The sequence below is a fragment of the Spermophilus citellus genome (assembly GCF_964194105.1).
Source record: "Spermophilus citellus genome assembly, chromosome: 4".
In the NCBI taxonomy this organism is placed as follows: domain Eukaryota; kingdom Metazoa; phylum Chordata; class Mammalia; order Rodentia; family Sciuridae; genus Spermophilus; species Spermophilus citellus.
This window is the reverse complement of record NC_138185.1, coordinates 156,314,223-156,342,148: the sequence shown is the minus strand read 5'-3', so window position 1 is coordinate 156,342,148 and position 27,926 is coordinate 156,314,223. Positions and strand designations below refer to the sequence as shown.

Genomic DNA, 27,926 nt, shown 5'->3' with positions numbered 1-27,926 from the left:
CCATTCACCAACAAGATATAACAATTATCAATATTTATGCACCAAATAATGGTGCTGCGACATTCATAAAACAAATTCTCCTCAAGTTCAAGAATCAAATAGACCACAGCACAATAATTATGGGTGACTTCAACACACCTCTCTCACCATTGGACAGATCCTCCAAAAAAAGTTGAATAAAGAAACTATAGAACTCAATACCACAATCAATAACCTAGGCTTAACTGACATATATAGAATATATCAACCATCATCAAATGGATATACTTTTTTCTCAGCAGCACATGGATCCTTCTCAAAAACAGACCATATATTATGCCATAGGGCAACCCTCAGTAAATACAAAGGGGTGGAGATAATACCATGCATTTTATCTGATCATAATGGAATGAAACTGGAAATCAATGATAAAAGAAGGAAGGAAAAATCCTACATCACATGGAAAATGAACAATATGTTACTGAATGATCAATGGGTTACAGAAGACATAAAGGAGGAAATCAAAAAATTCTTAGAGATAAATGAAAATACAGACACAACATATCGGAATCTATGGGACACAATGAAAGCAGTTTTAAGAGGGAAATTCATCGCCTCGTGGTCATTCCTCAAAAAAAGAAAAAACCAACAAATAAATGAGCTCACACTTCATCTCAAAGCCCTAGAAAGGATGAGCAAAACAACAGCAAATGTAGCAGAAGGCAAGAAATAATTAAAATCAGAGCGGAAATCAATGAAATTCAAACAAAAGAAACTATTGAAAAAATTAACAAAACTAAAAGTTGGTTCTTTGAAAAAATAAGTAAGATCGACAGACCTTTAGCCATGCTAACAAAGAGAAGAAGAGAGCGAACTCAAATTACTAACATACGGGATGAAAAAGGCAATATCACAACAGATGCTACTGAAATACAGAAGACAATTAGAAATTATTTTGAAAACCTATATTCCAATAAAATAGAAGATAGTGAAGACATCGATAAATTTCTTAAGTCATATGATTTGCCCAGACTGAGTCAGGAGGATTCACACAATTTGAACAGACCAATATCAATGGATGAAATTGAAGAAGCAATCAAAAGACCACAAACCAAGAAAAAAGCCCAGGACCGAATGGGTATACAGCAGAGTTTTACAAAACCTTTAAAGAAGAATTAATACCAATACTTTTCAAGTTATTTCAGGAAATAGAAAAGAGCTCTGCCAAATTCATTCTATGAGGCCAACATCACCCTGATTCCGAAACCAGACAAAGACACCTCAAAGAAAGAAAACTACAGACCAATATCTCTGATGAACCTAGATGCAAAAATCCTCAATAAAATTCTGGCGAATCGAATACAAAAACACATCAAAAAAATTGTGCACCATGATCAAGTAGGATTCATCTCTGGAATGCAAGGATGGTTCAACATACGGAAATCAATAAATGTTATTCACCACATCAATACACTTACAGATAAGAACCATATGATCATCTCGATAGACGCAGAGAAAGCATTCGACAAAGTACAGCATCCCTTTATGTTCAAAACATTAGAAAAACTAGGGATAACAGGAACTTACCTTGACATTGTAAAAGCTATCTATGCTAAGCCTCAGGCTAGCATCATTCTGAATGGACAAAAGTTGAAGGCATTCCCTCTAAAATCTGGAACAAGACAGGGATGCCCTCTCTCACCACTTCTATTTAATTTAGTCCTTGAAATACTAGCTAGAGCAATTAGACAGACAAAAGAAATTAAAGGCATAAAAATAGGAAAAGAAGAACTTAAATTATCACTATTTGCGGAAGACATGATTCTATACCTAGAAGACCCAAAAGGATCTACAAAGAAACTACTAGAACTAATAAATGAATTCAGCAAAGTGGCAGGATATAAAATCAACACGCATAAATCAAATGCATTCCTGTATATCAGCGACAAATCCTCTGAAACGAAAATGAGGACAACTACTCCATTCACAATATCCCCCCAAAAAATAAAATACTTGGGAATCAACCTAACAAAAGAGGTGAAAGACTTATACAATGAAAACTACAGAACCCTAAAGAGAGATATAGAAGAAGACATCAGAAGATGGAAAAATATACCCTGTTCATGGATAGGCAGAACTAACATCATCAAAATGGCGATATTACCAAAAGTTCTCTATAGGTTCAATGCAATGCCAATCAAAATCCCAACAGCATTTCTTGTAGAAATAGATAAAACAGTCATGAAATTCATATGGAATAATAAAAGACCCAGAATAGCAAAAACAATGCTAAGCAGGAAGTGTGTTCAGGCGGTATAGCGATACCAGACTTCAAACTATACTACAGAGCAATAGTAACAAAAACAGCATGGTACTGGTACCAAAACAGGCGGGTGGACCAATGGTACAGAATAGAGGACACAGTAACCAATCCACAAAACTACAACTAACTTATATTTGATAAAGGGGCTAAAAGCATGCAATGGAGGAAGGATAGCATCTTCAACAAATGGTGCTGGGAAAACTGGAAATCCATTTGCATCAAAATGAAACTGAATCCCTTTCTCTCGCCATGCACAAAAGTCAACTCAAAATGGACCAAGGAGCTTGATATTAAATCAGAGACACGGCATCTGATAGAAGAAAAAGTTGGCTATGATCTACCTACTGTGGGGTCGGGCTCCAAATTCCTCAATAGGACACCCATAGCGCAAGAGTTAACAACTAGAATCAACAAATGGGACTTACTCAAACTAAAAAGTTTTTTCTCAGCAAAAGAAACAATAAGAGAGATAAACAGGGAGCCTACATCCTGGGAACAAATCTTTACTCCACACACTTCAGATAGAGCCCTAATATCCAGAGTATACAAAGAACTCAAAAAATTAGACAATAAGATAACAAATAACCCAATCAACAAATGGGCCAAGGACCTGAACAGACACTTCTCAGAGGAGGACATACAATTTAATCAACAAGTACATGGAAAAATACTCACCATCTCTAGCAGTCAGAGAAATGCAAATCAAAACCACCCTAAGATACCATCTCACTCCAGTGAGACTGGCAGCCATTATGAAGTCAAACAACAACAAGTGCTTGCGAGGATGTGGGGAAAAGGGTACACTTGTACATTGCTGGTGGGACTGCAAATTGGTGTGGCCAATTTGGAAAGCAGTATGGAGATTCCTTAGAAAGCTGGGAATGGAACCACCATTTGACCCAGCTATTCCCCTTCTCGGACTATTCCCTGAAGACCTTAAAAGAGCATGCTACAGGGATACTGCCACATCGATGTTCATAGCAGCACAATTCACAATAACTAGACTGTGGAACCAACCCAGATGCCCTTCAATAGATGAATGGATAAAAAAAATGTGGCATTTATACACCATGGAATATTACGCAGCACTAAAAAATGACAAAATCATGGAATTTGCAGGGAAATGGATGGCACTAGAGCAGATTATGCTTAGTGAAGCTAGCCAATCCCTAAAAAACAAATACCAAATGTCTTCTTTGATATAATGAGAGCAACTATGAACAGAGTAGGGAGGAAGAGCAGAAAGAAAAGATTAACTTTAAACAGAGACATGAGATGGGAGGGAAAGAGAGAGAAAAGGGAAATTGCATGGAAATGAAGGGAGACCCTCATTGCTATACAATTACATATAAGAGGTTGTGAGGGGAATGGGAAAATTAACAAGGAGAGAAATGAATTACAATAGATGGAGTAGAGAGAGAAGATGTGAGGGAAGGGGGTGGGGGGGATAGTAGCGAATAGGAAAGGTAGCAGAATACAACAATTACTAATAGGGCATTATGTAAAATTGTGGATGTGTAACTGCAATCTGCATTTGGGGTAAAATTGGGAGTTCATAACCCACTTCAATCTAATGTATGAAATATGATATGTCAAGAGCTTTGTAATGTTGTGAACAACCAATAAAAAAATAAAAATAAATAAAAAATTAAAAAATAAAAAAATAAAAAAAATAAAATCCATTGACCACTAAAAAATATTTTTTAAAAAATACAAGCACAATAAATGTTGGCAAGGATGTGGGGTAAAGGGTACACTCATACATTGCTAGTGGGGGTAAAAATTGATGCAACCACTCTGGAAAGCAGTATGAAGATTCCTTAGAAAACTTGGAACAACATAGCAGCACAATTCACAATAGCTAGACTGTGGAACCAACCCAGATGCCCTTCAATAGATGAATGGATAAAAAAAAATGTGGCATCTATACACAATGGAGTACTATGCAGAAGATAGGAAAGGTAGCAGGATACAACAATTACTAATAGGGCATTATGTAAAATTGTGGATGTGTAACCGACGTGATTCTGCAATCTGCATTTGGGGTAAAATTGGGGGTTCATAACCCACTTCAATCTAATGTATGAAATATGATATGTCAAGAGCTTTGTAATGTTGTGAACAACTAATAAAAAAATAAAAATATAAAAAAAGAAAACTTGGAACAAAACCACCATTTGACCCAGCTATCCCAGTCCTCAGTTTATACCCAAAGGACCTAAAATCAACATACTACAGTGACACACAGCCACATCAATGTATATAGCAGCTCAATTCACAATAGCTAAACTATGTTACCAATCTCGATGCCTTTCAACAGATAAATGGATAAAGAAAATGAGATATATATATACACACAATATAGTGTTACTCAGACTTAAAGATGAATAAAATTGTGGCATTTACAAGTAAACGTATGAAGTTGAGGAATATCTTGCTAAGCAATATTAGCCAAACCCAAAAAACCAAAGATCAAATGTTTTCTCTGATCAGTGAATGCTAATCCATAATGGGGGTGGGTGGGGAGAGAATGAAGCAACTTTGGATTGGGCAAAGGGGAGTGAGGGGAGAGGAGGGGTCTAAGGGTAGAGAGGATAGTGGAAAGAGATGAACATTATATTACCCTATATACATGTATGATTGAAGGAACAATGTGAGTCTACATCATGTACAGCCAAAGAAATGAGAAGTTATGTTCCTTTGTGTACAATGAGTTGAAATGCATTCTGCTGTCATGGATGACTAATTAGAATTTTTAAAATTTTAAAAACATTCTACCATATAACCTAGCAATGAAGCTTCTAGGTATTTATCCAAATGAGTAGAAAAATATGTCCACACAAAATCCTGCACAGACATGGTTATGAATATGTCCTTCAGTAGGGGAATGGATAAACTCTGGAATATCTCAACAATGTTCAGTGCAAAAAGAAATGAGTTAAAAAAACATGAAAGAAACTTAAATTCTTTTCATTGGTGAAAAGAGCCAATGGAAAAAAACTACATACTTCAAGATTCAAACTATATGACAATCCAGGAAAGGCAAATATATGGAGACAGTTAAAATAAATAATTAATTGATTCATTTAAAAATTCAGTGGTTGCAAAGGAATAGCAAGGGAATAGCAAAGGAGGGGAATAACAAGCAAAGACCAGAGGATTGTTCAGGCAAAGAAACTACCCTATATGACACTATAATGGTGGATAAAGGTCACTCACTTTACATTTGTAAATCCATAAAGTACACAACAGGGAGAGTGAGCCCTAATGCAAATCATGGATTTTGTGTGATGATGATGTATTAAAGTAGGTTTGTCAATTTTAACAAATGTGTACAATGAGTTGAAATGCATTCTGCTGTCATGGTTGAAGACATTGATAGCAGAAGAAGCAGTATCTATGTGAGGATAGGGGCTATATGAAAACTCTGTACTTTCTGTTCAATTTTGAGATGAATCTTAACTGTTTTAAAATATTTTTAAAAAATAAAACAACTTCCCATGTGGTAAGAACATAGGAAATACTTGAATTATTACAAAAGTAAAAATAAACTAGTATTAACATGTATTATTAATTTTATAATTTTATATGTAATTAATAACATTTATAATTACAAATCTGAACATAGCAAAGTAAGAAGATTCAAAACTATAGAAAGAAATAATCTTGGTTTCTTATGGTATTAAGCTACTGAAAAGTGAACATAATCACACTGATATCCTATGAAAGAACTCTACTAGAATCCTGAGTAGCTTAAACAAAAAACAAAAACATCATTTTTTGGTAGGCTAGATAATTTACTACTGATTTAAACTTTCCATTAAATAGATCTCAGAAATAAGTGAACATTAATACTAAGCGAAATGTATATGTTTATTTTTTTTTAAATATTTATTTATTTTTAATTCTCAGCAGGCGAACACAACATCTTTGTTTGTATGTGGGGCTGAGGTTCGAACCCGGGCCGCACGCATGCCAGGCGAGCGCGCTACCACTTGAGCCACATCCCCAGCCCCTGAAATGTATATGTTTAGATACAATTTATTTTATGCTTATTAAAAATATTGTGATTAATTCCAATAAAAGTAACATAGCCATTTTTTCACTTAGAAAGCAAAGGTAATAGCAATATCATAGAGGCCAATTATTTATACAGAACACAAACATCTTCCTTTAAAAAGTAAGAAAAGAACCACAAATGTGAATTACTATCTTAAAAACTTTTTATGTGAAGCAGAACTCACTCATACCACAAGGAATCAGGTTGATATAATAGCTTGAAGAAAAAGGAATAGAGGCTAATTTTCTATAGCAATCATTTGACCCTTTATCTGCTTAATGGTTTACCTCAGATGTTGACCTGTCTGTAGTCAAGTATTAAAAGCAAACAAAAAACCTATTGTATTTGCTGAAAGATTTAATGTTATTTAAGTACAATTTTAGAGTCTTTTTTTTGACACCCAGAATTTATAATTAAAGGCCTTAGGGCTTTCTCACCCTTTTAAAAATAAGTATTGTCTTCACCAAAAGAATAACCTATTTATTATAAAACTAAGAACAAACCTTTGAGATAATCCCTGGGACCAAAAGGAACAAGAACTTTTATGTATAATTGTCATAACCACAGGGGGGGAAAAAACAGTCTATTGTTAGTACCATAAGAAAATTTATCTTCGTATGTGCCCCTTCTACTGTAAATTTTTATGCCATTATTCAAAATTGTAAATTTTAAATTTTTATAATTATGATTTGAAAATATTCATAATAAAATTTATATAATGAAATTATTTCATTCCAATTAATGAATCCTCTAACACTGACAAACCACCCCTCTTTTTAATCTTCTCACACTAGACTTAAATATTTTCAATACCACCCTTCTACCTAAAAGATCAAGGTTAAATTTCTTCAATATCCTTTAAAAAATTGCTCCAACCAACTTTCTTTTCTCTCATCTCTGACTATTCAACAGCACCCCATGTTCTAGACTGAGACTACTAACTTCTCTTTTTAGCCTACCAAGTACTTTTATGCACTTGTGAGAAAAACCTGTTCTTAAAATTTGGTTCCATTATTTACTAGCAGGCTCTCTGTGCCTGTTCTCTATCTATATGTAAAATTTGGTTTAAAAAATGCATATCTTGGGGCTTGGGTTGTAGCTCAGCAATAGAGTGCTCACCTAGCACATGTGAGGCGCTGGGTTCAATCCTCAGCACCACATAAAAGTAAATAAATAAATAAAGTTATTGTGTCCAACTAAAAAAAAATATTTTAAAAAATGTGTATCTCTTAGAGTTGAAAAAATTATATAAGGTGTGTACAGTTAGTCTGGAACTTATAGGTACCCATTAAATTAACATTTTATAATTTAATTAATAGACAGTCAATACAGATGTCACAAACATCAACTAATCATCTTTAAAAGTATGAATAAAACAACATAGACAGCTACTAACCAAGATTTCTTTTTTTGTACTGGAGATTGAACCCAGTGACTCATGCTTTCCAGGCAGGCACTCTACCACTCATCTATACAACCCAAGCCCTAAACCAAGATTTTTAAAGGAAGTTTTATTTATATAACAATCAGAACAAAGCCACACTATTAAAATAAAACTTAAAAAATCTAAAAGACTAAAGATGTTACCTCATCTTTCATTTCTGTATGCTTGCCATCCAAAAAACAAAACAATAAAAAATACTGCCTATTCTCCAGATTTTATTATCTTGATTAGTATCATGAAACTTTCAAAGTCAAAATATTTCATCTTGTCTACTCTTTTTAATTCACTTCCTACATTAAATCAGTCATTTGAATATTCTGTTTCAAAATATTACCTTTGTCTGTCACCCATCCCCCATTAATTTCTACTTATTTTTTTCATTATCATTATTTTTATCATTATCCAAATTACTGAAATGGCCCCTAAAAAATTTCATTGGTTTTGCTACTAGCCACAAGTAAAATCCCATTTTGTCTCATTAGCCCATATGTATGTAACATGTATAAAAAACTGAATACAGTATATAAGAGTTAATATAATTATGTAATATATAGTTATATAATACAAATATAATTTTAACACTTATTAATATAATATACAAGCTCTAGATTACAAATTCCAACCTATTTTAATGCACCTGTGTCAATTTCATTAAACTATTTGCAGAACTAAAATCTTGGGACTTTAATGGGTTACCCTAACAGCCAAGTTTACAAACTTCTCCTTTTTTGTAATTTTTATTTTTAATTGGCAAGAACTGTATATGTCCATGGGGTATAATAGCATGTGTATATGTATGTATGTACATACATACACAAACTATACATACATACATACTATATATATATATATATATATATATATATATATATATATATAAATGGGGTATTATATCAAGTCAACTCACATATCTATCACCTCACATAGTTTTTTGTAATGAGAACATTTAAAATTATTTTAGCAATTCTGAAATATACAACACATTAACTGAAGTCACCATGCTGTGCAACAGGTTTCAAAAATTTATACTGCTTATCTAACTGAAATTTTGTCAATATCCACCTCCACCCCACCCGCTTACCACTAACTCATGGTAAAACACCATTCTACTGTCTACTTCTGTAACTTTATTTTAAATTCTACATATAAGTGAGATCGTGCTTTATTTTTCTTCCTGTGCCTGACTTATTTCACTTCACACAATATCCTCCTGATTCATGCTTGCCACAATTAAGAGGATTCTCTTCTAAGTCTGAATAGTATTCCATAAGACATACACACCACACTTTAACCATATATAGAATAATGGACACTTAGGTTGATTCCATATCATATCTTGGCTATTCTGAATATAGCTGTTATGAACACAGGGATGCAGAGAGATCTCTTCAACATACCAATTTTAATTCTTTTGGATTGAATTCTTTCGAATGCCCCAAAGAGAAATTACACCACATAATAATTCTATGATTAATGTTTTGAGGAAGGTTCATATTGTTCTCCGTATGGTTGTACTAATGATATTTTTATTAATAGTGTACAAGGGTTCATTTATGGTCACATCCTCATTAATACTTATCATTCATCTTTTGGATACTAGAGGTGTGGTGATATCTCATTGATTTGCATTTCCCAGGGTAGTGATGTTGAATATCATTTCATAAATCTGTTGATTGTATGTCCACTTTCAAGAAATGTCTATTTAAGACCTTAGCCCACTTTTTAATTATTTTCTTTCTTGCTGTTCAATTGTTCAAGTTCCTTGCATCTTGGAGATTATCTCCTTCTCAAGTTAACAAATATTTTCTGCTATTCTGGACTGTCTCTTTACTCTGTTGATTGCTTCCTTTGCTATACAGATGGTTTTTCATCTGATGAAACCCATGTGTCTATTTTTGCTTTGGTTGTCTACAATCCTAACCTCTCCTTAACCCAGATCCAGCTTGTTTTACAAGCTTCATTTTCAGTCATATCCCATGCTTTCTCTACTTGTAACAGACTCCTTGCTCATGCTCCACCATTTTATATGCCTTTCTGTCTCTGTGCCTTTTTCTTTTGCTACAAAGTTCTTCCATTGCCTTTCTACCTGACAAATTATTCACATTTTTTATTTACTTTTAATATTTTTTTAATTTTCAAATGACACAATAACTATACATATTTATGGAGGACAGTGTGATATTTCAATATACGTATATAGTATGACTACTGTGTAATGATCAGATCTAGGAAACTGGCATATCCATCACGGTAAATATTTATCATTTCTTTGTGTTGGGAACATTCAAAGTTATCTCTACTAGCTACACAATCATTATTTACCACTGTTATCCTAATATACTGTAGAACATTAGAAGTCATTCCTTCAATTCAACTGCACTCCTGTACCCCTTAACCATCCTCTCCAATTTCCTTTCCCCCACAGTCATCACAGGTTTCTCTTAATCGTTTAAATCAAACTCAAATATTATCATGTCTCTGAATTTTACTAAATATACCTCTATTTACTAATGCTGGGTTAATTGCTTTCTTATCTTTATTCCCACAGCATTTTATAAATACCTATAAGATTTGTCACATTAAATTATAGCCATTTGTTTACATAATTACCTTCCCATTTAAAGTCTGAACTTATTGAAGAAACATGTATTTTCAACAGTAAAGTAACTCATATGAAACAATAAATGTTTGCTAAAGTGAGCTGAGTTCAGAAAATAAAGTAAATCCATGAAGCTAGGTCCCAAAAAGCAATACTTCAAATAATAGTGGAACCAGTCTTTAACCAACATCAGGATTTATAGTTGATTTCTTTGCATAGTCTACTAATCATATACACATTCATATTCATTCATTCTTTCCCTCCTTCTCTGTTCCTCTCCCTTCACCCCCATATCTATCTCTATACCTTTCTCTTTCTCTCCCCAAATAACTTAAAATGCATATTAACAATATTGTAAGTATAAAGTCATTCTCTAATTTAATGACAAACAGCAAAAGTCTAGCCATTAATTGGAGTTTGCCTTCTTTCTTATGTAAACAATAACTTTCCTCTACATTGCTGAGTTTCCATTTTTTAAAAAAGTGAACTGAGAACAAGAGAAGCTAAATCCCATAGTTTTGTGATTTTTTCCCAACTTATATACACTTATTTAATTAACATAACTGCAAAAATAAATGCAATTGGCACAAGGAAGTTTGGTTAACAATTCAAAAAACTCTTGATGTGTAACTAAACAGGTGAGAGAAATACAGAGATATACTTGAGGACAGCTTCTAATGGGCAGCATTTACCATGTATTCATTATGCTCAGGGTATCGATCAGTACATTTTATGGAAGGTCAGAGGAATGTCAGTTAATGAGATAATTAAGCAGAAGTTGGTTAAAAGAATTTCCAAATACTTTAAAATGAAGACAGTCCCTCATGAACTGTACATAATAGCATAATCATTTTCTAATTAAATGTTCTAAGCCATAGTTCCCCCTTCTGGTAAAGAAAGTATTACATATTGCATATCACAAACATTCTGACTTGCTCTTGCCTTTTGATCCTAGTTCCCACTTCTGAACATGAACTCGTTTCACCCAAAGGTCCCAGGTTATCCATGCCTCCAAACTAATTCATCTCATAGCAAAAATGTATTTTTTTAAATCACAGCTCAAGAATCTATCCCTTATCCGTTCCTTCTATGTCCATCAGTTTATGACTGTAAGGTTGGAATTGTAAATATGCATTCAACTTGCCCTGCAACATCTATAATCTCATTTCCCTTTGTTACCTAACAGATTTTTGACTAATTATATCGCCTGTAGAATATATATGTAAACTGGGTTTCATCCTGATTGCTATCCAACTGCTTGTCGTATACTTACTATCTATATATAACCAGATTTATACATACTTGCCCAGTACTTCCAGATTTCTGTTAGGCATATCTTCTCAATCCATATCCTAAATTTGCTTTGTCACCCCCAAATCCACCATCTTCTCAATTAAAATTCATAGTAACTCACGCTTGCTAAGATTATATGCAAATGAGTATAATTAGAATGAAAAAGCAGTGACTCTACAGCACTAAAAGATACCTAAATCATATTCTATATATGCTTCTGTTCTGGCATAACAAATGAAATTAGACATTTTAGAAAAGTTTTGATAATGAGTAAAACAAAAAGACTTTTTGTATTTTCTCAGAAAGGATACTTTAAAAGAATTAGAATACTCATTCTTTAGAAATTTATATTTTCTAAAAATTTACCATACATAAACCTTCTGAAGAATAACCAATTTTTGGTCTGGGGATGCAGCTCAGTGGTACAGCACTTGGGTTTAATATGCAGTACCACATAAAACAAAAAAAAGAAAGAAAAGAATAACCAATTTTATTATCATATTTTTAATAATAAAGATTGTAATTATATTTGACTATCAAGTTTTAGTGAATAATAAAAAAGCAACTGACTCTCATACTCTCATTCTAATTTTCATAGACTACAACCTTTGTGCTATTTCCTAACCTACACTTTAAAATAATTATGAATACTTTTTTTAAAAAACATTAATTTTTGAATCAATATAACTTCTAGACTTTTTTTTATTAGTTGCTCAAGACAATACAATGATCTTGACATATCTTACATTTGATTCAAATAGGGTATGAATTCTTATTTTTCCACATGTACAGATTCTAGACTTTTTAACATCTCTAAAATTTCATTTAAGAAAACAGAAACAATCTTAGAATAGTTTTGATTTGCATTTCTCTGTTAGCGATGATGAACATTTTTTCATATATTTGTTGATTGATTGTACACCCTCTTCTGAGAAGTGTCTGTTCAGATCCTTAGCCCGTTTATTCAGTGGGTTATTTGTTTTTTTGGCGCTTAGTTTTTTGAGTTATTTATATACCTTAGAGATTAGTGCTCTACCTGATGTGTGAGGGGTAAAGCTTTGCTCCAAGATATAGGCTCTCTATTCACCTCACAGATTGATTCTTTTGCTGGGAAGAAACTTTTTAGTTTGAGTCCATCCCATTTATTGATTCTTGCTTTCAATTCATGTGCCAAAGGAGTCTTATAAAGGAAGTTGGGGCCTAATCCCACATGATGAAGATTAGGGGCTACTTTTTCTTCTATTAGATGCAGGGTCTCTAGTTTTATTCCTAGATCCTTAATCCATTTTGAGTTGAGTTTTATGCATGTTCAGTCAGAATGGCAGCTATTATGAAGACAAACAACAATAAGTGTTGGCAAATATGTGGGGGAAAAGGTACACTCATATACTGCTGGTGGAACTGCAAATTGGTGCAACCAATATGGAAAGCAGTATGGAGATTTCTTGGAATATTAAAAATGGAACCACCATTTGACCCAGCTATCCCTCTTCTGGGTCTATACCCAAAGGACTTAAAAACAGCATACTACAGGGACACAGCCACATCAGTGTTTATAGCAACACAATTCACAATAGCTAAACTGTGGAACCAACCTAGATGCCCTTCAATAGATGAATGGATTTTAAAACTGTGGCATATATACACGATGGAATATTACTCAGCAATAAAATTGAATAAAATCATGGCATTTGCAGGTAAATGGATGGAGTTAGAGAAGATAATGCTAAGTGAAGTTAGTCAATCCCAAATAACCAAATGCTGAATGTTTTCTCTGATATAAGGAGGCTGATTCATAGTGGGGTAGGGGTAGGGAGGGGGAGCATGGGAGGAATAGACAAACTCTAGATAGAGCAGAGGGGTTGGAGGGGAAGGGAGAGGGTAGAAATGATGGTGGAATGTGATGGACATTATTCTCCAAAGTACATGTATGAAGACACGAATTGGTGTGAATATACTTTGTATACAACCAGAGATATAAAAAATTGTGCTCTATATGTGTAATAAGAATTGTAATGCATTCCATTGCCATATATAAATTTTTAAAAAAATTATAAAGACTGAAAAAAAAGAAAACAGAAACAAGAGTTTTGTTTTTGTTTTGTTTTGTTTTGCAAAAGTATCCTTTTGACTAATCAAATCAGCAAGAAAAGGCACTAAGATTACTCAAACCTCTGATTCCAGAACATTGTATATCAGAAAGCTACTTCAACAGTCCACAGCTTTGAAGTATTTTCAAACTACTGTGTCAATAGAAGTATAAATAATGATAAGCAACATATGACTTTAGTTATCATGGATAATTACCAAAAAACCTACCAAAAAAATCATAACATTATTTCCTTTTGCTTAAACTATTATTAACATACAAAGAATACATATAGACATTGTCTTCCTTCCCAGCTAGAATATTACTATCGCTACTAATAATTTTTTAAGATAAATTACTAAAGAATATCCTTTATTTAAGTATGCCTTCAGTTTGACAAATATAATTTAAGTGGACAAGAGATTCAATTAGGTAAAATTAGTTATCACAAAACCTGTTAAAAGACTTTTAGGTAAGACATTCTCCTAAGCATCTAAATGATAAAAGCACAAAGTCTCAGGTCTCAAATTAAAACATACCAATTTCCTCCACTTCTTCTAGGAAATCATTATATTCTCTTAGACTAGGAAAATCTTCTTCTCTTTTATTGTATCTTAAAGACAAGAAAACATCAACATGTTACATATATTTGCATTCAATATTTTATAACTAGTTTGCTTGTTCTTAACCTCATTCATATATGACATATAGAAAATGACTGTGTACTGTGTAAAATACTGTTTTCTGGACACTAGGTTTTTAACTAGACCAAGAATGCTATTCTCCTTCCTGCACTCTTGCTGGAAATCAAACACAAAGTCTCACATATGATAGGCAAGTACTCACCCTCTGAGCCATACACTCAGCTCAAGAAAGTTGTTCTTAAAATTCTTATGACTATAGAGAAGAAGCAGAATCAGGAGAGAGAGGTATAATATGTAAAATCCTTATAAGACTTCAGGGAAAGAAAAATTAATAGGTTTGGGAAATGAACTTAAACAAGGTGTATCACTGGAAATTATGAAATAGTTTACTTGTTGCAAATAGATTCACTAGTTTCCAGAAAATGAAAACTTAATTCAGGGACTTCTATTTTTTTCTTGACAGTAAAGAATGCTATATCAACCAAACACAGTGACCACTTGTAATCCCAGCTCAGATTAGAAGCTGGAGGCCAGCCACAGCAACTCAGCCAGGCCCTAAGCAACTTAGTGAGATACTGTCTCAAAATGAAAATAAAAGGGGCTATGGATGTAGCTCGATGTCCTTGGGTTCCATCCCAATACAAAACAAAACAAAACAAAATGCTAAATCAGAAAAGCCTACAACTATTTTAACATATATAAAGAATTATAAAACTATAAGGAATTAAACAATAAAAAATCAGAATCTAAGAGACTACCTCCTAGAAGCAATGTAAGTAATAAAGCAACAGCTAGGGAAACTGACAAAGTGTTATTGGTTAGAGGCCTACATAGATGTGACTTAAATACTGGTGACCTGGGTTGAAAAGTATACCACCAAAATAAGAATTTAAACACTGGGCTGAGCTTAGTGATAAAGTACATGCCTAGCATGCTCAAGGCTCTAACACACATTTAAAAAAAAAAAACTTTAAAACAATTATTTTAACGTCAAAATCAATCAAGTCCCCTTTATAAAAAGGCAGATAAAATAAAATTCAAATACCATAAAATACAAATATTATAACCAATATTATAGAACAAACACACATACATAACAAATCATAGCTAACATAGGTGTTTCTCTAATAGATTTCAAACCTCAATTTAAATGTTACCTCCTCAGTTCTTACTTATCACTGATAGCTATCAGTACTCAATCACTACTTTATAGCATTTTTCTCAATTTATAATTACATAATTATTCTGCCTATTTTATTTTCTATCTCTTGGTTATACTATGCAACTACATGGTAAGCCTCATGAGGACATGGTTCATGGATAGATATTCATCATTTTGTACCTATTGCCTAACACACAAAACACACTGCATACAGTAGGTATTTTACAGTTATTAATTAAGGAATAAATGGCAAATGGATAAACTGTGAAGCTTTCAGTTAAGAGGCTCTTTAACAAAGGTTAGAATAACAACATTACTCAGTTCTCTAAAAATATAATAAATTTTTGTAAAACAAGTACACAGATGAATTTATAGTTATTCATTTGCCCATCTGTTCACAATTATACCATGAAATAATGATAATAATTAGACTTTAACAACTGCTAAAGTCTTCTTTGTTGGCTTAATCATTTTAACAATAATACTTACATCTTTAGCACTTTTTTTCTGATCTCAACTTCCTTGTCAACAGTGGGATCTTCAAAGAGCTGTACCCTGAAGTTGCTCTTCCGAAGTGGAGTGCCACACTCAGGACAGTTTCCAGCTCCTCTCACAAACAGTAAATCCACACAGCTTTCACACCTGTAAGGAAAGAAATAAAATTACATTTAAGACAATGTTCAAATCGGCAACAAGTTTGAATAGTTTGCCTTTTAGAGGAATTAGGGAAACATGAACTCTTCATTGCTACTTAATGTTATCAAAAAAAAAAAAAAAAACTTTTGGAAAATGACCATTTTCATTTGGAGCTTACTTTTCTGATACAGATGTCCCAAGAGATACCAGTTGAGTTTTACAAATTAAAGAAATTTATAAATTAAAATAAGTTGAATAAAATGCTAAGAAGATTCAGAACAACAATGTCAAGGAGAAGTCAATGAGCAAAGTAAAAGACTTTATGGTCACTTCTATCCCCAATTCAATAAAGGTTGAGCATCCCAATTCAAATATCTGAAATCTGAAACATGCAAAATCCATAACTTTTTGAGCACCAACATAATGCAAGAAGTGCAAAATTTCATATTGTAAAATTTTGTTTCATGCACAAAATTATTAAAAATCATGAATGATATTGCCTTCAGGCTATGTGTATAAGATATATATGAAGTACCAGTTTTGTGTTTAGACTTGTTTCTCATCCCTAAAGTGACTTGTGATATATATGCAAATATTCCAGAATCAAAAAAAAAAAAAAATTCAAAATCCAAAACACTTTTGATTGGTTCCAAGCATGTCAGATAAGGGATACTCAACCTTATTCACTCTTAGACCTGGGCAAGAGAAGCCTCTACCAGGAGATACTCCATATACGACAAGCACTTATTTTTCCCATTTGCAGCCACATAATGAAATTTTATAAAAGTTCTGTTTACAAGAGAGAGGTGCAAACTGAATGAGGCCCCACAGGCCAGAGACAAAAGAACTTAGAGTCCCCTAATATGTGTAGAAAGGAGAAAATCATCAGAGCTTCTGCCATGAGAAATCCTAGAAAGAACATCTGTTTATAAAACTTTACTCAAAGTTGGACACCCTAAATCAACCAAAATTAATGCCTAGACAAATGATATTTCCAAGATACCTGCATCCCCTCTACCTTTTCTTCTTTCTTCTTCTTGGAAAATACAGTTTTTGAGCTGGAAAAGTCAGGAATTAGAAGTGAACCACTCTATAACCAAATTTCTGAAGAACTGGTAGGATCAGTTCAAATATTATTTTAGTTGGGTCCAGGCATCACTGGATTACCCCTGCCCTAATCCAACCGATCCATGCTACCACTTAGGAGAGAAGGTTGGACACCAAGAGACAGCAGCTACTTTAGCCTTGAGTCTTGAGGGTATAGGCTAGCAGGAACTCAACACGTATCAGGTGAACTTGGGCTGGGTCAAGATGTAGCTTAAATTATAACTTTTAAGTATTCATATATCTTGATAAGTATTCAAACACCGTATCCTCCAACTATAATCTTACCCAGTTACATGTGTGTTAGGACTCTTTTTATTTTTCAAAAATAAAAATATATATATATGATACACACACATACACACACACATACACACACACATATTTAGTTGTATATGGACACAATACCTTTATTTTGTTTATTTATTTTCATGTGGTGCTGAGGATCAAACCCAGTGCCTCACATGTGCAAGGCAAGTGCTCTACTGCTGAGCCCCAACCCCTGCCCTTTTATTAAAAGCAATATTTGAAATTATTTGTGTTTTCTGTCTCCCCAACTAGGATATATTTCATGAAGGTATAACTTTTATCCTTAGTGCCTCATAGTAAGTATTAAATAAACTTTACTGAATAAAGAAATGAATATGTGACAGAGGAATAAAAAGGTTCTAATTAATAAGGGAAAAGGTGATTTCTTCTACATATGTATTAATTTAACAGATAAGAGAAATCAGTGAAAAGGGAAAGTAAGAATTTTTAAGGATATTAGCAAACTACCAACATTAACCTCAGCATATCTATATCTTAATAGTGTCATCTAAAAATAGGAGAAAATAATTTCAGAGATCATAGCTTTCATTACCAAGATAAAAACAAAATCAGAAACAGAAAAGCCACCCTAAATTTAGAACACACAGGAGTCAACACTTCATTATTCCCTGTAGTTAGAAGAAATTAAACCCAAATTCAGAAGTTAAAAACAGGCATGTTTTATAACTATATTAATTAAAGATCTTTATAAGCAGGGAGCCATATGAAATATTCAAAAGTAACTGAACCACAAAAAAAGTTTCATATTTCAAGGTTCTGGAGTCTAGATGTAGTTAATAGTTCATTTATTTAGAATATATGTAGAATAATACTTCTAAAAGTAATATTGTATATAAACATAATATATTACTTGCTTCCAAAATTAGGTATACATTTCCACTTTTTAAAAATCGGTCATAAACCAAGCATAGTGAAGCTGGGAAGCTGTTTCTGAAGCTGATGCGGGAGAATGGCCAAGTTTGAGGCCAGCCTGGGCAACTTAACAAGACCCTCAAACTAAAAAATAAAATGGGCTAGGGGTGTAAGAGCTCAGTGTTAGAGTACTTATCTAGCATGTGTAAAGCTGTGAGTTTATTCCCTACCTCAATAAAAATAAAAATAAAAATCTATTTTGCCCGGCTTTGTGGTGCAGGCTGTAATCCCAGCAGCTCAGGAGGCTGAGGCAGGATGATGGTGTGAGTTCAAAAACAGTCTCAGCAATTTAACAAGGTCTGAAGCAACTTATGAGACCTGGTCTCAGAATAAAATATTAAAATGGCTGGGGATGTGGTTCAGTGGTTAAGTGACTCTGGGTTCAATCCCTAGTACCTAAAGAAAAAAAAATAATCTGCCTAAAGTCAATGTAATGTAAACAAAATTGTGGGTTGGATGGTTCAGTTGTTAAAAGTGTGTGCTTATCAATGGATTCAATTCCCACCACTCCAAAAAGAAAAAAAAAATCAGAAAGGGAAATATTTATATAGGAAAATAAACTAAAAAATCTTTAGGAACTAAAGGTGTAGCTCAACGGTAGAGTGGGTGCTTAGCAGATGGGTTCAAATCCAGGGCCTCCAGCAAATTGAGTACAAGTTCTATCACTGAGCCCTAGTCCCTCCCTTTCTGATTTTAACTGGATATTTTCTGATGTTAACTGAATATTTAAAAGGTTATTTTTAAAGTTCAAACAATATAAAATTATACAGAGAAAAAAAGTTCTAATTTATTTTGTTCTATATCTCGCTTCTAACAGAAAACAAACTACTACTAATTTTAGTGTTTATGTTGCCACATTTTTTGTACATATTTATAAGTTATACACATGAAAACTAGTCATATGGAGAAGTTGATAGTTGCTAGTTCATTTTATCTGACAATAGTTTTCCTTCCTCCCAGAGTACTAGGAATTTTGTCAAACTAAATCTTGTGTTTTACAGAACACATAAAAATTTGCAAAAAAAAAAAAAAAGTATAAATCATCAGTCATTATCCATTCCAAGAACATTTTTATGGGTTTATTTGTTTTTAAAAGCCAGAATGATTACCTTCCCTTTTTCTGACTTATTTTATCAAAATATTTAATTGCTTATATTCCCTGAAGACATTTAATCATTTTGTTTGCCATAATTTTGAAAAACAACTACATTCTTTGCAGAATTTAAACAGTTATTAAGATAGATTGACTTAGAAAAAGACAAATAATTTGTTACAAATACTATACTTAAGGCTTTCAGTGAAGTAACATATACAAAACTAATATACTTGGCTTTGTGGGGAATGTAAAGTGAATAACACTAACTTCATGCATAAGAGCTCATATATTGTAGTGGAAATAGAAAAGAAAATGACCCTATAATCTGTTAGGCAACAGGCAAGGGCTCAACAAATTATATCTACTGTACTCTCCTGGCCAATGAATGTTAATACATCATACTCAAATGCTCTAAGCCAAGGAAAGTTTTTGAACTATGTAGACTCTACTGTTTCATACCCACACTTTCTGCCACAGAGGAATAGCTAAAAAGGGCACGTGGGGTCACAATGCTGGATGCTAAGTTGCACATTTGATAAAGGCTCAATGCCCCATCAAGGAAGGAAAGTAAAAATTCAAGAAACTACAAGAAACAAAGAAAACTAACAACTGTATGAATGGTAAAGGAACATTCTATGGCTACCAGGGGCATTCTGGACCTTGGAGACTTGACAGAGAACCTGCTACTAAATCAAACAGGAATGCATCCCTATAGGAACTATTACTATGATTCTACCTCAGAAAAAGAAAGGCAAATTGAATTAATACTGATTTCCAGAAAAATAAGGCATGCCTTTGGGTCAAAGGAATTAAATATATATTTGCATAAGTAGGTCAAAGAACAATGTCTACAATGATCTGAAAAGGCTATTAAAATGTTTCTCCATTTTCCAACTACATACTATACATTTCAACCAAAACAACATGTAACAACAGAATCACCACAACAGCAGTTATGAGAATCCAGCTGTCTTCTCTTAAGCCAAATATTAAGAGATTTGCAAAAATGTAAAACATGCTACTCATAATTTTTTTGTTTTGAAAATAGTCTCACAAAAATATTTTAAATTTTCATTATAGCTATTATTCTAGTCTTTCCCATTTCTTAATTCACTTTTCTATTTCTCTTGATTAGGAATGTTAACATGTGACAGTTTTATAATTTTTAATAAATATCTTCAAATTTTCTCAATTTCAACTTCCAATATCACAAAGATTAACAGATTTTAAAAAATCAAAGTTCTCTAAAAGCTCCTAGGGAGCCTCAATTTTTTTAAGATTATAAACACACTAAAGGGGCTATTGATGTACATTGTTTGCCTACCATGTATAAGACTCTGGGTTCAAACTCCAACATCACAAAAAAAAAAGTTAAAAAAATAAAAAACTGAGACCAAAATGTTGGAGAACCACCACATTTTGGGATTACATTAAAGAATGCAATCATAATTTAAGAGATCTCCAAACTACCCAAACCATCAAGATTCTCTTATTTATTAGTATAAAATAACATTTTAAATTTTTTGCACAATATTATTCTACTTCTCTTTGTATGTTTTATTTTGCTATCCTACCTATTTCTATTGACAGAAATATTAGAGGTCTGTTCAAAGTATCACTTTTAAGAAATTTGGATTTCAAAGTTCTGCTATTTTTTGTTTATCAGTCATTTTCTTTATCCAATTTTCTTAGTTATATTTTGTTTTTACTTCTCAGTTTAATACTTTTTGCAAGGAATGGGGAAGCAGAGCTAGAACTGAACCCAGGGCCTCATGAATGCTAGTCAAGCATTGTACCACTACATCCCCAGCCCCAGTTTAACACTTTTTAATTATTTTGTTCTTCATAACCACAATGAAGTTTGTACTTTTCTATTACTTAAAGAATTCATAAAAAACACAATTCATTTTTTAAAAAACTATTTTTTCTAGGTCAATAGCTATCAAGCATCCAAACAGATGACTGTTTAAATAGAATAAAATATAAAAACTAGTCAAGCTACTATTTCAGTCAATTAGTTCCTCAAATATATAATCTAAACAGCTACCTGGCTAGTTGGGTACCCTCAGTACTGTGCCAGGTACTTTGTCAAATGCATAGTCATATATTAGTTGGGACCTCAAATGTTGAATGAGTGCAAGAATATATATTCTAGTAAACCAACAGTCAATAATAGCAAAACAATAGACTGAAATTGTAGAAATGTGCCATTACAAAAAAAAAATTTATAAACTACAATGGTAGACTGTGAGAGCACACTATCATTCTCCCTGCCTCAACAAAAACATCCACCCAGAGAATAAAAGATCCACCCAGAGAAAGTAGGGCTGTTAAGGCAAAACCTGCATTTATTTTATGACAGGCAATGCTTAACCTGAAATAGTCCTAAAAATTTAATGTTCTCATTTTTGTTTCTAGAAAGAAAATTATATTAATGTTTATTCCACATTTACTATAACATTTTCAATTAATCATCTTAAAAGCCCAGCAGACACTAAGAAAAAAAATCAATTTAACAGAAATCTGTCTCCAGATTGTTTCAAAATAAGTCATTTCAAATTTGTAAAATTTTAAATTTTGCTGAATGACAGGGACAATTTTTTTTTGGGGGGGGGGCAGGGGTACCCAATGAGGTATTACATCCCCAGCCCTTTTATTTTTTATTTTAAAACAAGGTCTCACTAAGAGACTAGCCTCAATCTTGCAATTCTCCTGCCTCAGCCTCTTCAGTTGCTGGAATTTCAGGCATGTGCTACCACACCCAACGGAACAATTGCACTTAGTAGTAAAATTAAAATGGGAATGTTTTCCACATTATAAAGAGGGAAAATTCAAACCTCTTATCAATGGTCACTCAATAATCAACTAAATGAGTTACTACCATAAAAGAACTAAAACCAGTAACTTACACAGCAAATGTTCAAAAAATAGTAGCTACATCTCCACATTTATCCACTCCTTTCCACCTGGCCAAGAGTTCTCAAATTGTCTAGAGGGTCACTGAGAATATTTTCTGCTTTTCAATTAAATATCCAGCAACTTCCAATATCCTAAATTCTGATATTTATACAAAATTACTGCATTTTCCCCAGTTTCATTGATATCAAGGGTATACTGTAAAACAAAGTGTTTCTCAAAAACCACTGAACAATTACTTCTAGGGGGGAAAAACTTTTTTTTTTTAAATTTCAAGTGCCAAGCATTACTTCTGACAGAAGTTCTTGTAGAAAAGATTTAAAAAAATACATGAGTATAGGAGGATAAATTGACTAACTCCATTAATAAAAGCCAATCCAAGCTGCACACAGTTACACACTTATAATCCCAGCAATTTGGGAAGCTGAGGCAGGAGGATTGAAAGTTCAAAACGAGCCTCAGCAACTTAGCCAGGCCCTGACCCATGTCTCAAAATAAAAAATAAACAGTACTGAGGATGTTGCTCAGTGGTTAAGCATCCCTAGGTTTAATCGCCAGTACCAAAAACCAAAACAAAACAGCCTCCTGACTTGGATAATTATTTGAATACATGTAGTCAACAAATAAATAAATAAATGTGTGTGTGTGTGTGTGTGTGTGTGTGTGTGTGTCTCACTAAATTAGACTAGGACCAAGGATGCAAATGTCTAGGTATTTAGATATCAGTAAGCACATCACTGATAGCTAGCTGGGTTTATATCATCAAAACTGTGTGTGTGTGTGTGTGTGTGTGTGTGTGTGTGTGTGTGTGTTGGCTGGGGAAGAAACCAGGATACCACCACCAGCCCATATTATCAAAATTTTGAAGAAACATTTGATTCTGCCAAAAACACACCATACCTATACAAAGTCATTGGTTCCCTTCGAGAATTTAGAATAAAATAACTACTTCTTCAGACCTGCTTATTGGCATCTTGAAATTCCAGAGATAATACAGAGATTTACCAATGGCTTTGAACAAAGGAAAGAAAGCAGGAACAAAATATTTGAGTATACATTTCTCAAAAAAATACACAAATATCCAAAAAGTACATGATATGATATTCAATATCATTAGCCATTAGAAAAATGTGAATTTAAACAACACTGTGATGTCATTTCACATCCACTAGAATAAAAAAAAAAAAAAAGAGTCAAACTCGATGGCATAAACCTATAATCCCAGTGGCTTGGGAGGCTGAGGCAATCTGACCTGATCACAAATTCAAGGTCAGCCTCAGCAATTCAGCAAGACCCTGCCTCAAAATAAAAACTAAAATACAAAAAATATCTGGAAGTGTAGCACAGTAAAAAAGTAACCCTGGGTTCCACGTACACACACACACACACACACACACACAGAGAGAGAGAGAGAGAGAGAGAGAGAGAGAGAGAGAGAGAGAGAGAAACATATGTTGGCAAGAAAATGAAGAAATCAAAACCCCCAAACATTGCTGGTAGAAATGTAGAATGATTCTGTTGCTATGGAAATTGGTGGTTCCTCAAGAAGTTTGGGGGTTCCTCATGATCAAGCAATTCTCCTCCTAAGTATATACCCAAATGATGTAAAAACAGGAATTCAAACAAGTATGTGTACAAGCATGTTCACAGCAGCAATAATCACAATAGCCAAAAGGAACAAGCAATCCTAATGTCTACCAACAGACACATGGACACATAAATTATGATATATACATACAACTGAATTGTTACACTATTAAAATCATATGCCAAGTACAAAAAAGTCAGACACAAAAGGTCACATATTATGATTCCATTTCATTTTTGTGAAATACACAAAAATAATGAAATCCATAGAAATGGAAGCCAGATATGGCTACCAGGAGCTGAAGGGAGGAGGGAGTGGGGAATAACTGTTTAATGGACATGGGGTTTCCTTTTGTTATGCTAAAAATGTTTTGGAACTAGAGAGCACTGGTGCTTGCATAACACTATAAATGTAAAAATGCCACTGAATTATATTTTTTTAAATGGTTAATTTTATGTAATACAAACTTCACTCTTTAACTTTTTTTTATTAGTTGCTCAAGACAATACAATGATCTTGACATATCATACATTCGATTCAAATAGGGTATGAATTCTCATTTTTCCACGTGTACAGATTGCAGGATCACATTGGTTATACATCCATGTGCATACATACAGCAATCCTAGTGTCAGTTGTATTCTGCTGCCCTCCCTATCCCCTCCCATCACTATTCTCTACCCATTCTACTGTGACAGTTATCTCTTCTCTTTTTTTTCTTCCCTTCCCCCTCACACCATCGTATATGTATTTTGTGAACCCATGAGGGTCTCCTTCCGTCTTCCGTGCAATTCCCCTTCTCCCTCCCTTTCCCTCACTCCTCTTTTCTTTGTTTCATGGTAATCTTCTTCTCATGCTCTTCCTTCCTACTCTGTTTTGAGTCACCTCTCTTATATCAGAGAAGACGTTCGGCATTTGTTTTTTAGGGATTGGCTAACTTCGCTTAGCGTAATTTGCTCTAGTGCCATCCATTTCCCTGCAAATGTCATGATTTTGTTATTTTTTAATGCTGAGTAATATTCCATTGTGTATAAATGTTCACTCTTTAACTTTAAAGTGAGGCATTGTGGTACACACCTGTAGTTCCAACTTATTCCAGAAGCTGGAAACTGGGCAATAAAATGAGACCCCTATATCAAAAAAAAGAAAATTCAGCAAAATTATTCATAGTGAAAAATCAAGTTTTACATATTCGTTTACAATTCTGAACAAATAATAATAATAATGAATATCCTAGATTCTTACTCTAACATCAGCTTTCTACAGGGGATATCTTTTGGTTGCCTCCCAAGCATCCAGGCAACCTTTCCCCTGTTACACTAATTAAATTATAAATTTCCCAGTCATGCAATTTGATGGATTGATCCTACTACCAAATCAAGAAGTGGGCAATAACTAGCCTAAGCCATTTTCAGAGATAAGCAAGGAATCTAACATGCACCATACACAGAGATATTTGCTGAATCCAAGTGAAAATAAATAAATAAAGCTTCCTTTTATCTTCTTTAAGTCTACAAGAGAAAACATCTATTCTGTTTATCTGAAAGCATCTCCTGTACAACAAACCTACAAAGATTGCACTGGAGGGAAAGGGGGCATATAGAGAAAGAAAAGAACCAATGGCAACATTACAGAGCTACTAGACCAAGCCATACCTGAAGATCACCTTATCTATGGCTATATTTTTCAGTAGTAAGTCAACAGATTTAACCCATCCCTTTTTCATATTTTACTTAGAGACAGGGTCTCTCTGAGTTGCTTAGGGCCTCACTAAGTTGCTGAGGCTTGCTCTGAACTCTCAATCCTCCTGCCTCAGCCTCCCCAGCCACTGGAATTGTAGGTGTGTGCCTCCGAACAGCTAACAGATTCTTTAAGATGGTTTGACTTGGAGCCATGGGTATAGCAAGTACTAGCATGTGCAAGGTCCTAGATTCTATCAACAACAACCAAAAAAAAAAAAAAAAGTTAAATATTTTTTCTCTGATTGTTTATTTTGGGGGGAACGGGGGTTGAACTCAGAAGCACTCTACCACTGAGCCACATTCCCAGTCCTTTTTGTATTTTACTTAGAGACAGGGTCTCACTGAGTTGCTTAGTGCCTCACTGTTGCTGAAGCTGGCTCTGAACTTTAGATCCTCCTGCCTCAGTCTCTGAGCCGCTGGAATTACAAGAGTGCGCCCTGCTGATGTTTAATGTTTTTAAAGATAGTTTGAGCTGAGTTTTCTATTATTTGCAAACAAAAGAATCCAAAAAATATACCATCTATATGACCTTAAAAAAAAAAAACCTGCATTGCAATCATAATCCCTGAATTCACTCTTGAAAAAATGTCATTCAAATGAAGAGTATGTGAAAGCACTATGAAAAGCTACCTAGATGTACTAAAATCATGCTATTAAAGACTTTATTCTATAATGCATTTAAGTGATAGATTCAGCATTTTCCATATAAAAGTCTTCTTTTATTATTATCATTTTTTTTAACGTACCAGAGTATGAACCAGGTGTGTGTTACCACTTAGCTACATCTCCAGCCCTTATTTTGAGACAGGCATCTGGCTAAATTACCCAAACTGGCCTTGAACCTGCAATCCTTCTGCCTCAGCCTGCCAAGTGACTGAGATAATGGCATGTATAACCATCCCTGGCTAAAGGTTAGTCTTTTTACTAAATAAAAATTTTTTGTTCTACATTAAATTTCTTTGAAATAATTCTTAATCAGTGATCACATAAGTTGGTTTTCTTATTAAAGATGTAAGGACATGTATAGATACAATTAGAATATTGGTAATCAGAAAACCTAGATTTCTACCCCATTTCTGTCCCTCACCATATAGAAGTATGTTGAGAAAGTCAAATTATAACTTATAAAATATCTAATGTTTCTCTGAAATTTAATAATTCTAGATAGTATAGATAATGTATATATACACATATAACCTACAATGTGCTCCCTTTTTTTATTTCAACTCTAGGAATTCAATATTTTTTTAATTCTAATATTACATAAGGATCTACAATTGCTGATTTTATTTAAAATATGCAAATTAAATGCCTTCCCTTCAGAAAAGTTGAATTTCCCCTTGGATATTTAAAACATTCTACTTATACACAATTATTTTGTTATGCTATCACTGCTTAAAGGCTATAATCACCAAATCATCTATAATTTATTTTTCCTTACTGCAAATAATACCAGGTCCAAAGGTCAAATGACTAAAGTTAATCTGCAAATAATCTATTCTCTTTGGAAGTTAAATATGCTAACAAATCAACCAGAAAATTTAGTCAAACTTGACTTATTCCTTTGAAGGTATGAGATTTGTTTTGATAATGATCACTCTCATTATTTAAACAAAGGCTTTCCTAAAGAAAATTATAGGCTAAAAGTACTAAATAGGTTTTTACTTCTTTCGTCTTAGCATGCAGTCTGATGGATTTCCATAAATTATACATGAATCATTATTAAATAAAACTAGTAGTTTACTATCACCCCATCTTCTATTAATTTATTTCATGATATATAAAAATATTAAAAATCATACTTATTAATGGAGTACCATGTTTTGAAACATGTTTACATTGTGCAATAAAGTGTATCCTACCTATCTCCTCACTTATCATTTACTTATGGAGAAAATACCCAAAATCCTTTTTTCTAGTTTTTTGAGATACACAGTATACAATTTGTATCTAGTCACTCTACTATACAATATCACAACAGAACTCCTTACTCCTATCAAACTGCAAAT

The 27,926-nt window shown here is 33.3% G+C and overlaps 1 protein-coding gene across 2 annotated transcripts in view; it reads right to left on the bottom strand.

Moving 5' to 3' along the window:
• The window catches only part of MNAT1 (MNAT1 component of CDK activating kinase), a 258,540-nt gene that overhangs the window by 167,839 nt on the left and 62,775 nt on the right, over positions 1-27,926 (bottom strand). The window contains exons 2-4 of one of the 2 annotated variants that reach the window (XM_081288978.1): positions 25,253-25,305; positions 16,083-16,235; positions 14,327-14,400 (exon numbers count right to left, since the gene is read on the bottom strand). In XM_081288978.1, the coding sequence (XP_081145104.1) occupies positions 14,327-14,400; positions 16,083-16,235; positions 25,253-25,305 (280 nt within the window). The remainder of the gene's footprint in view (positions 1-14,326; positions 14,401-16,082; positions 16,236-25,252; positions 25,306-27,926) is intronic. The other variant, XM_081288977.1, reaches the window with a different exon arrangement.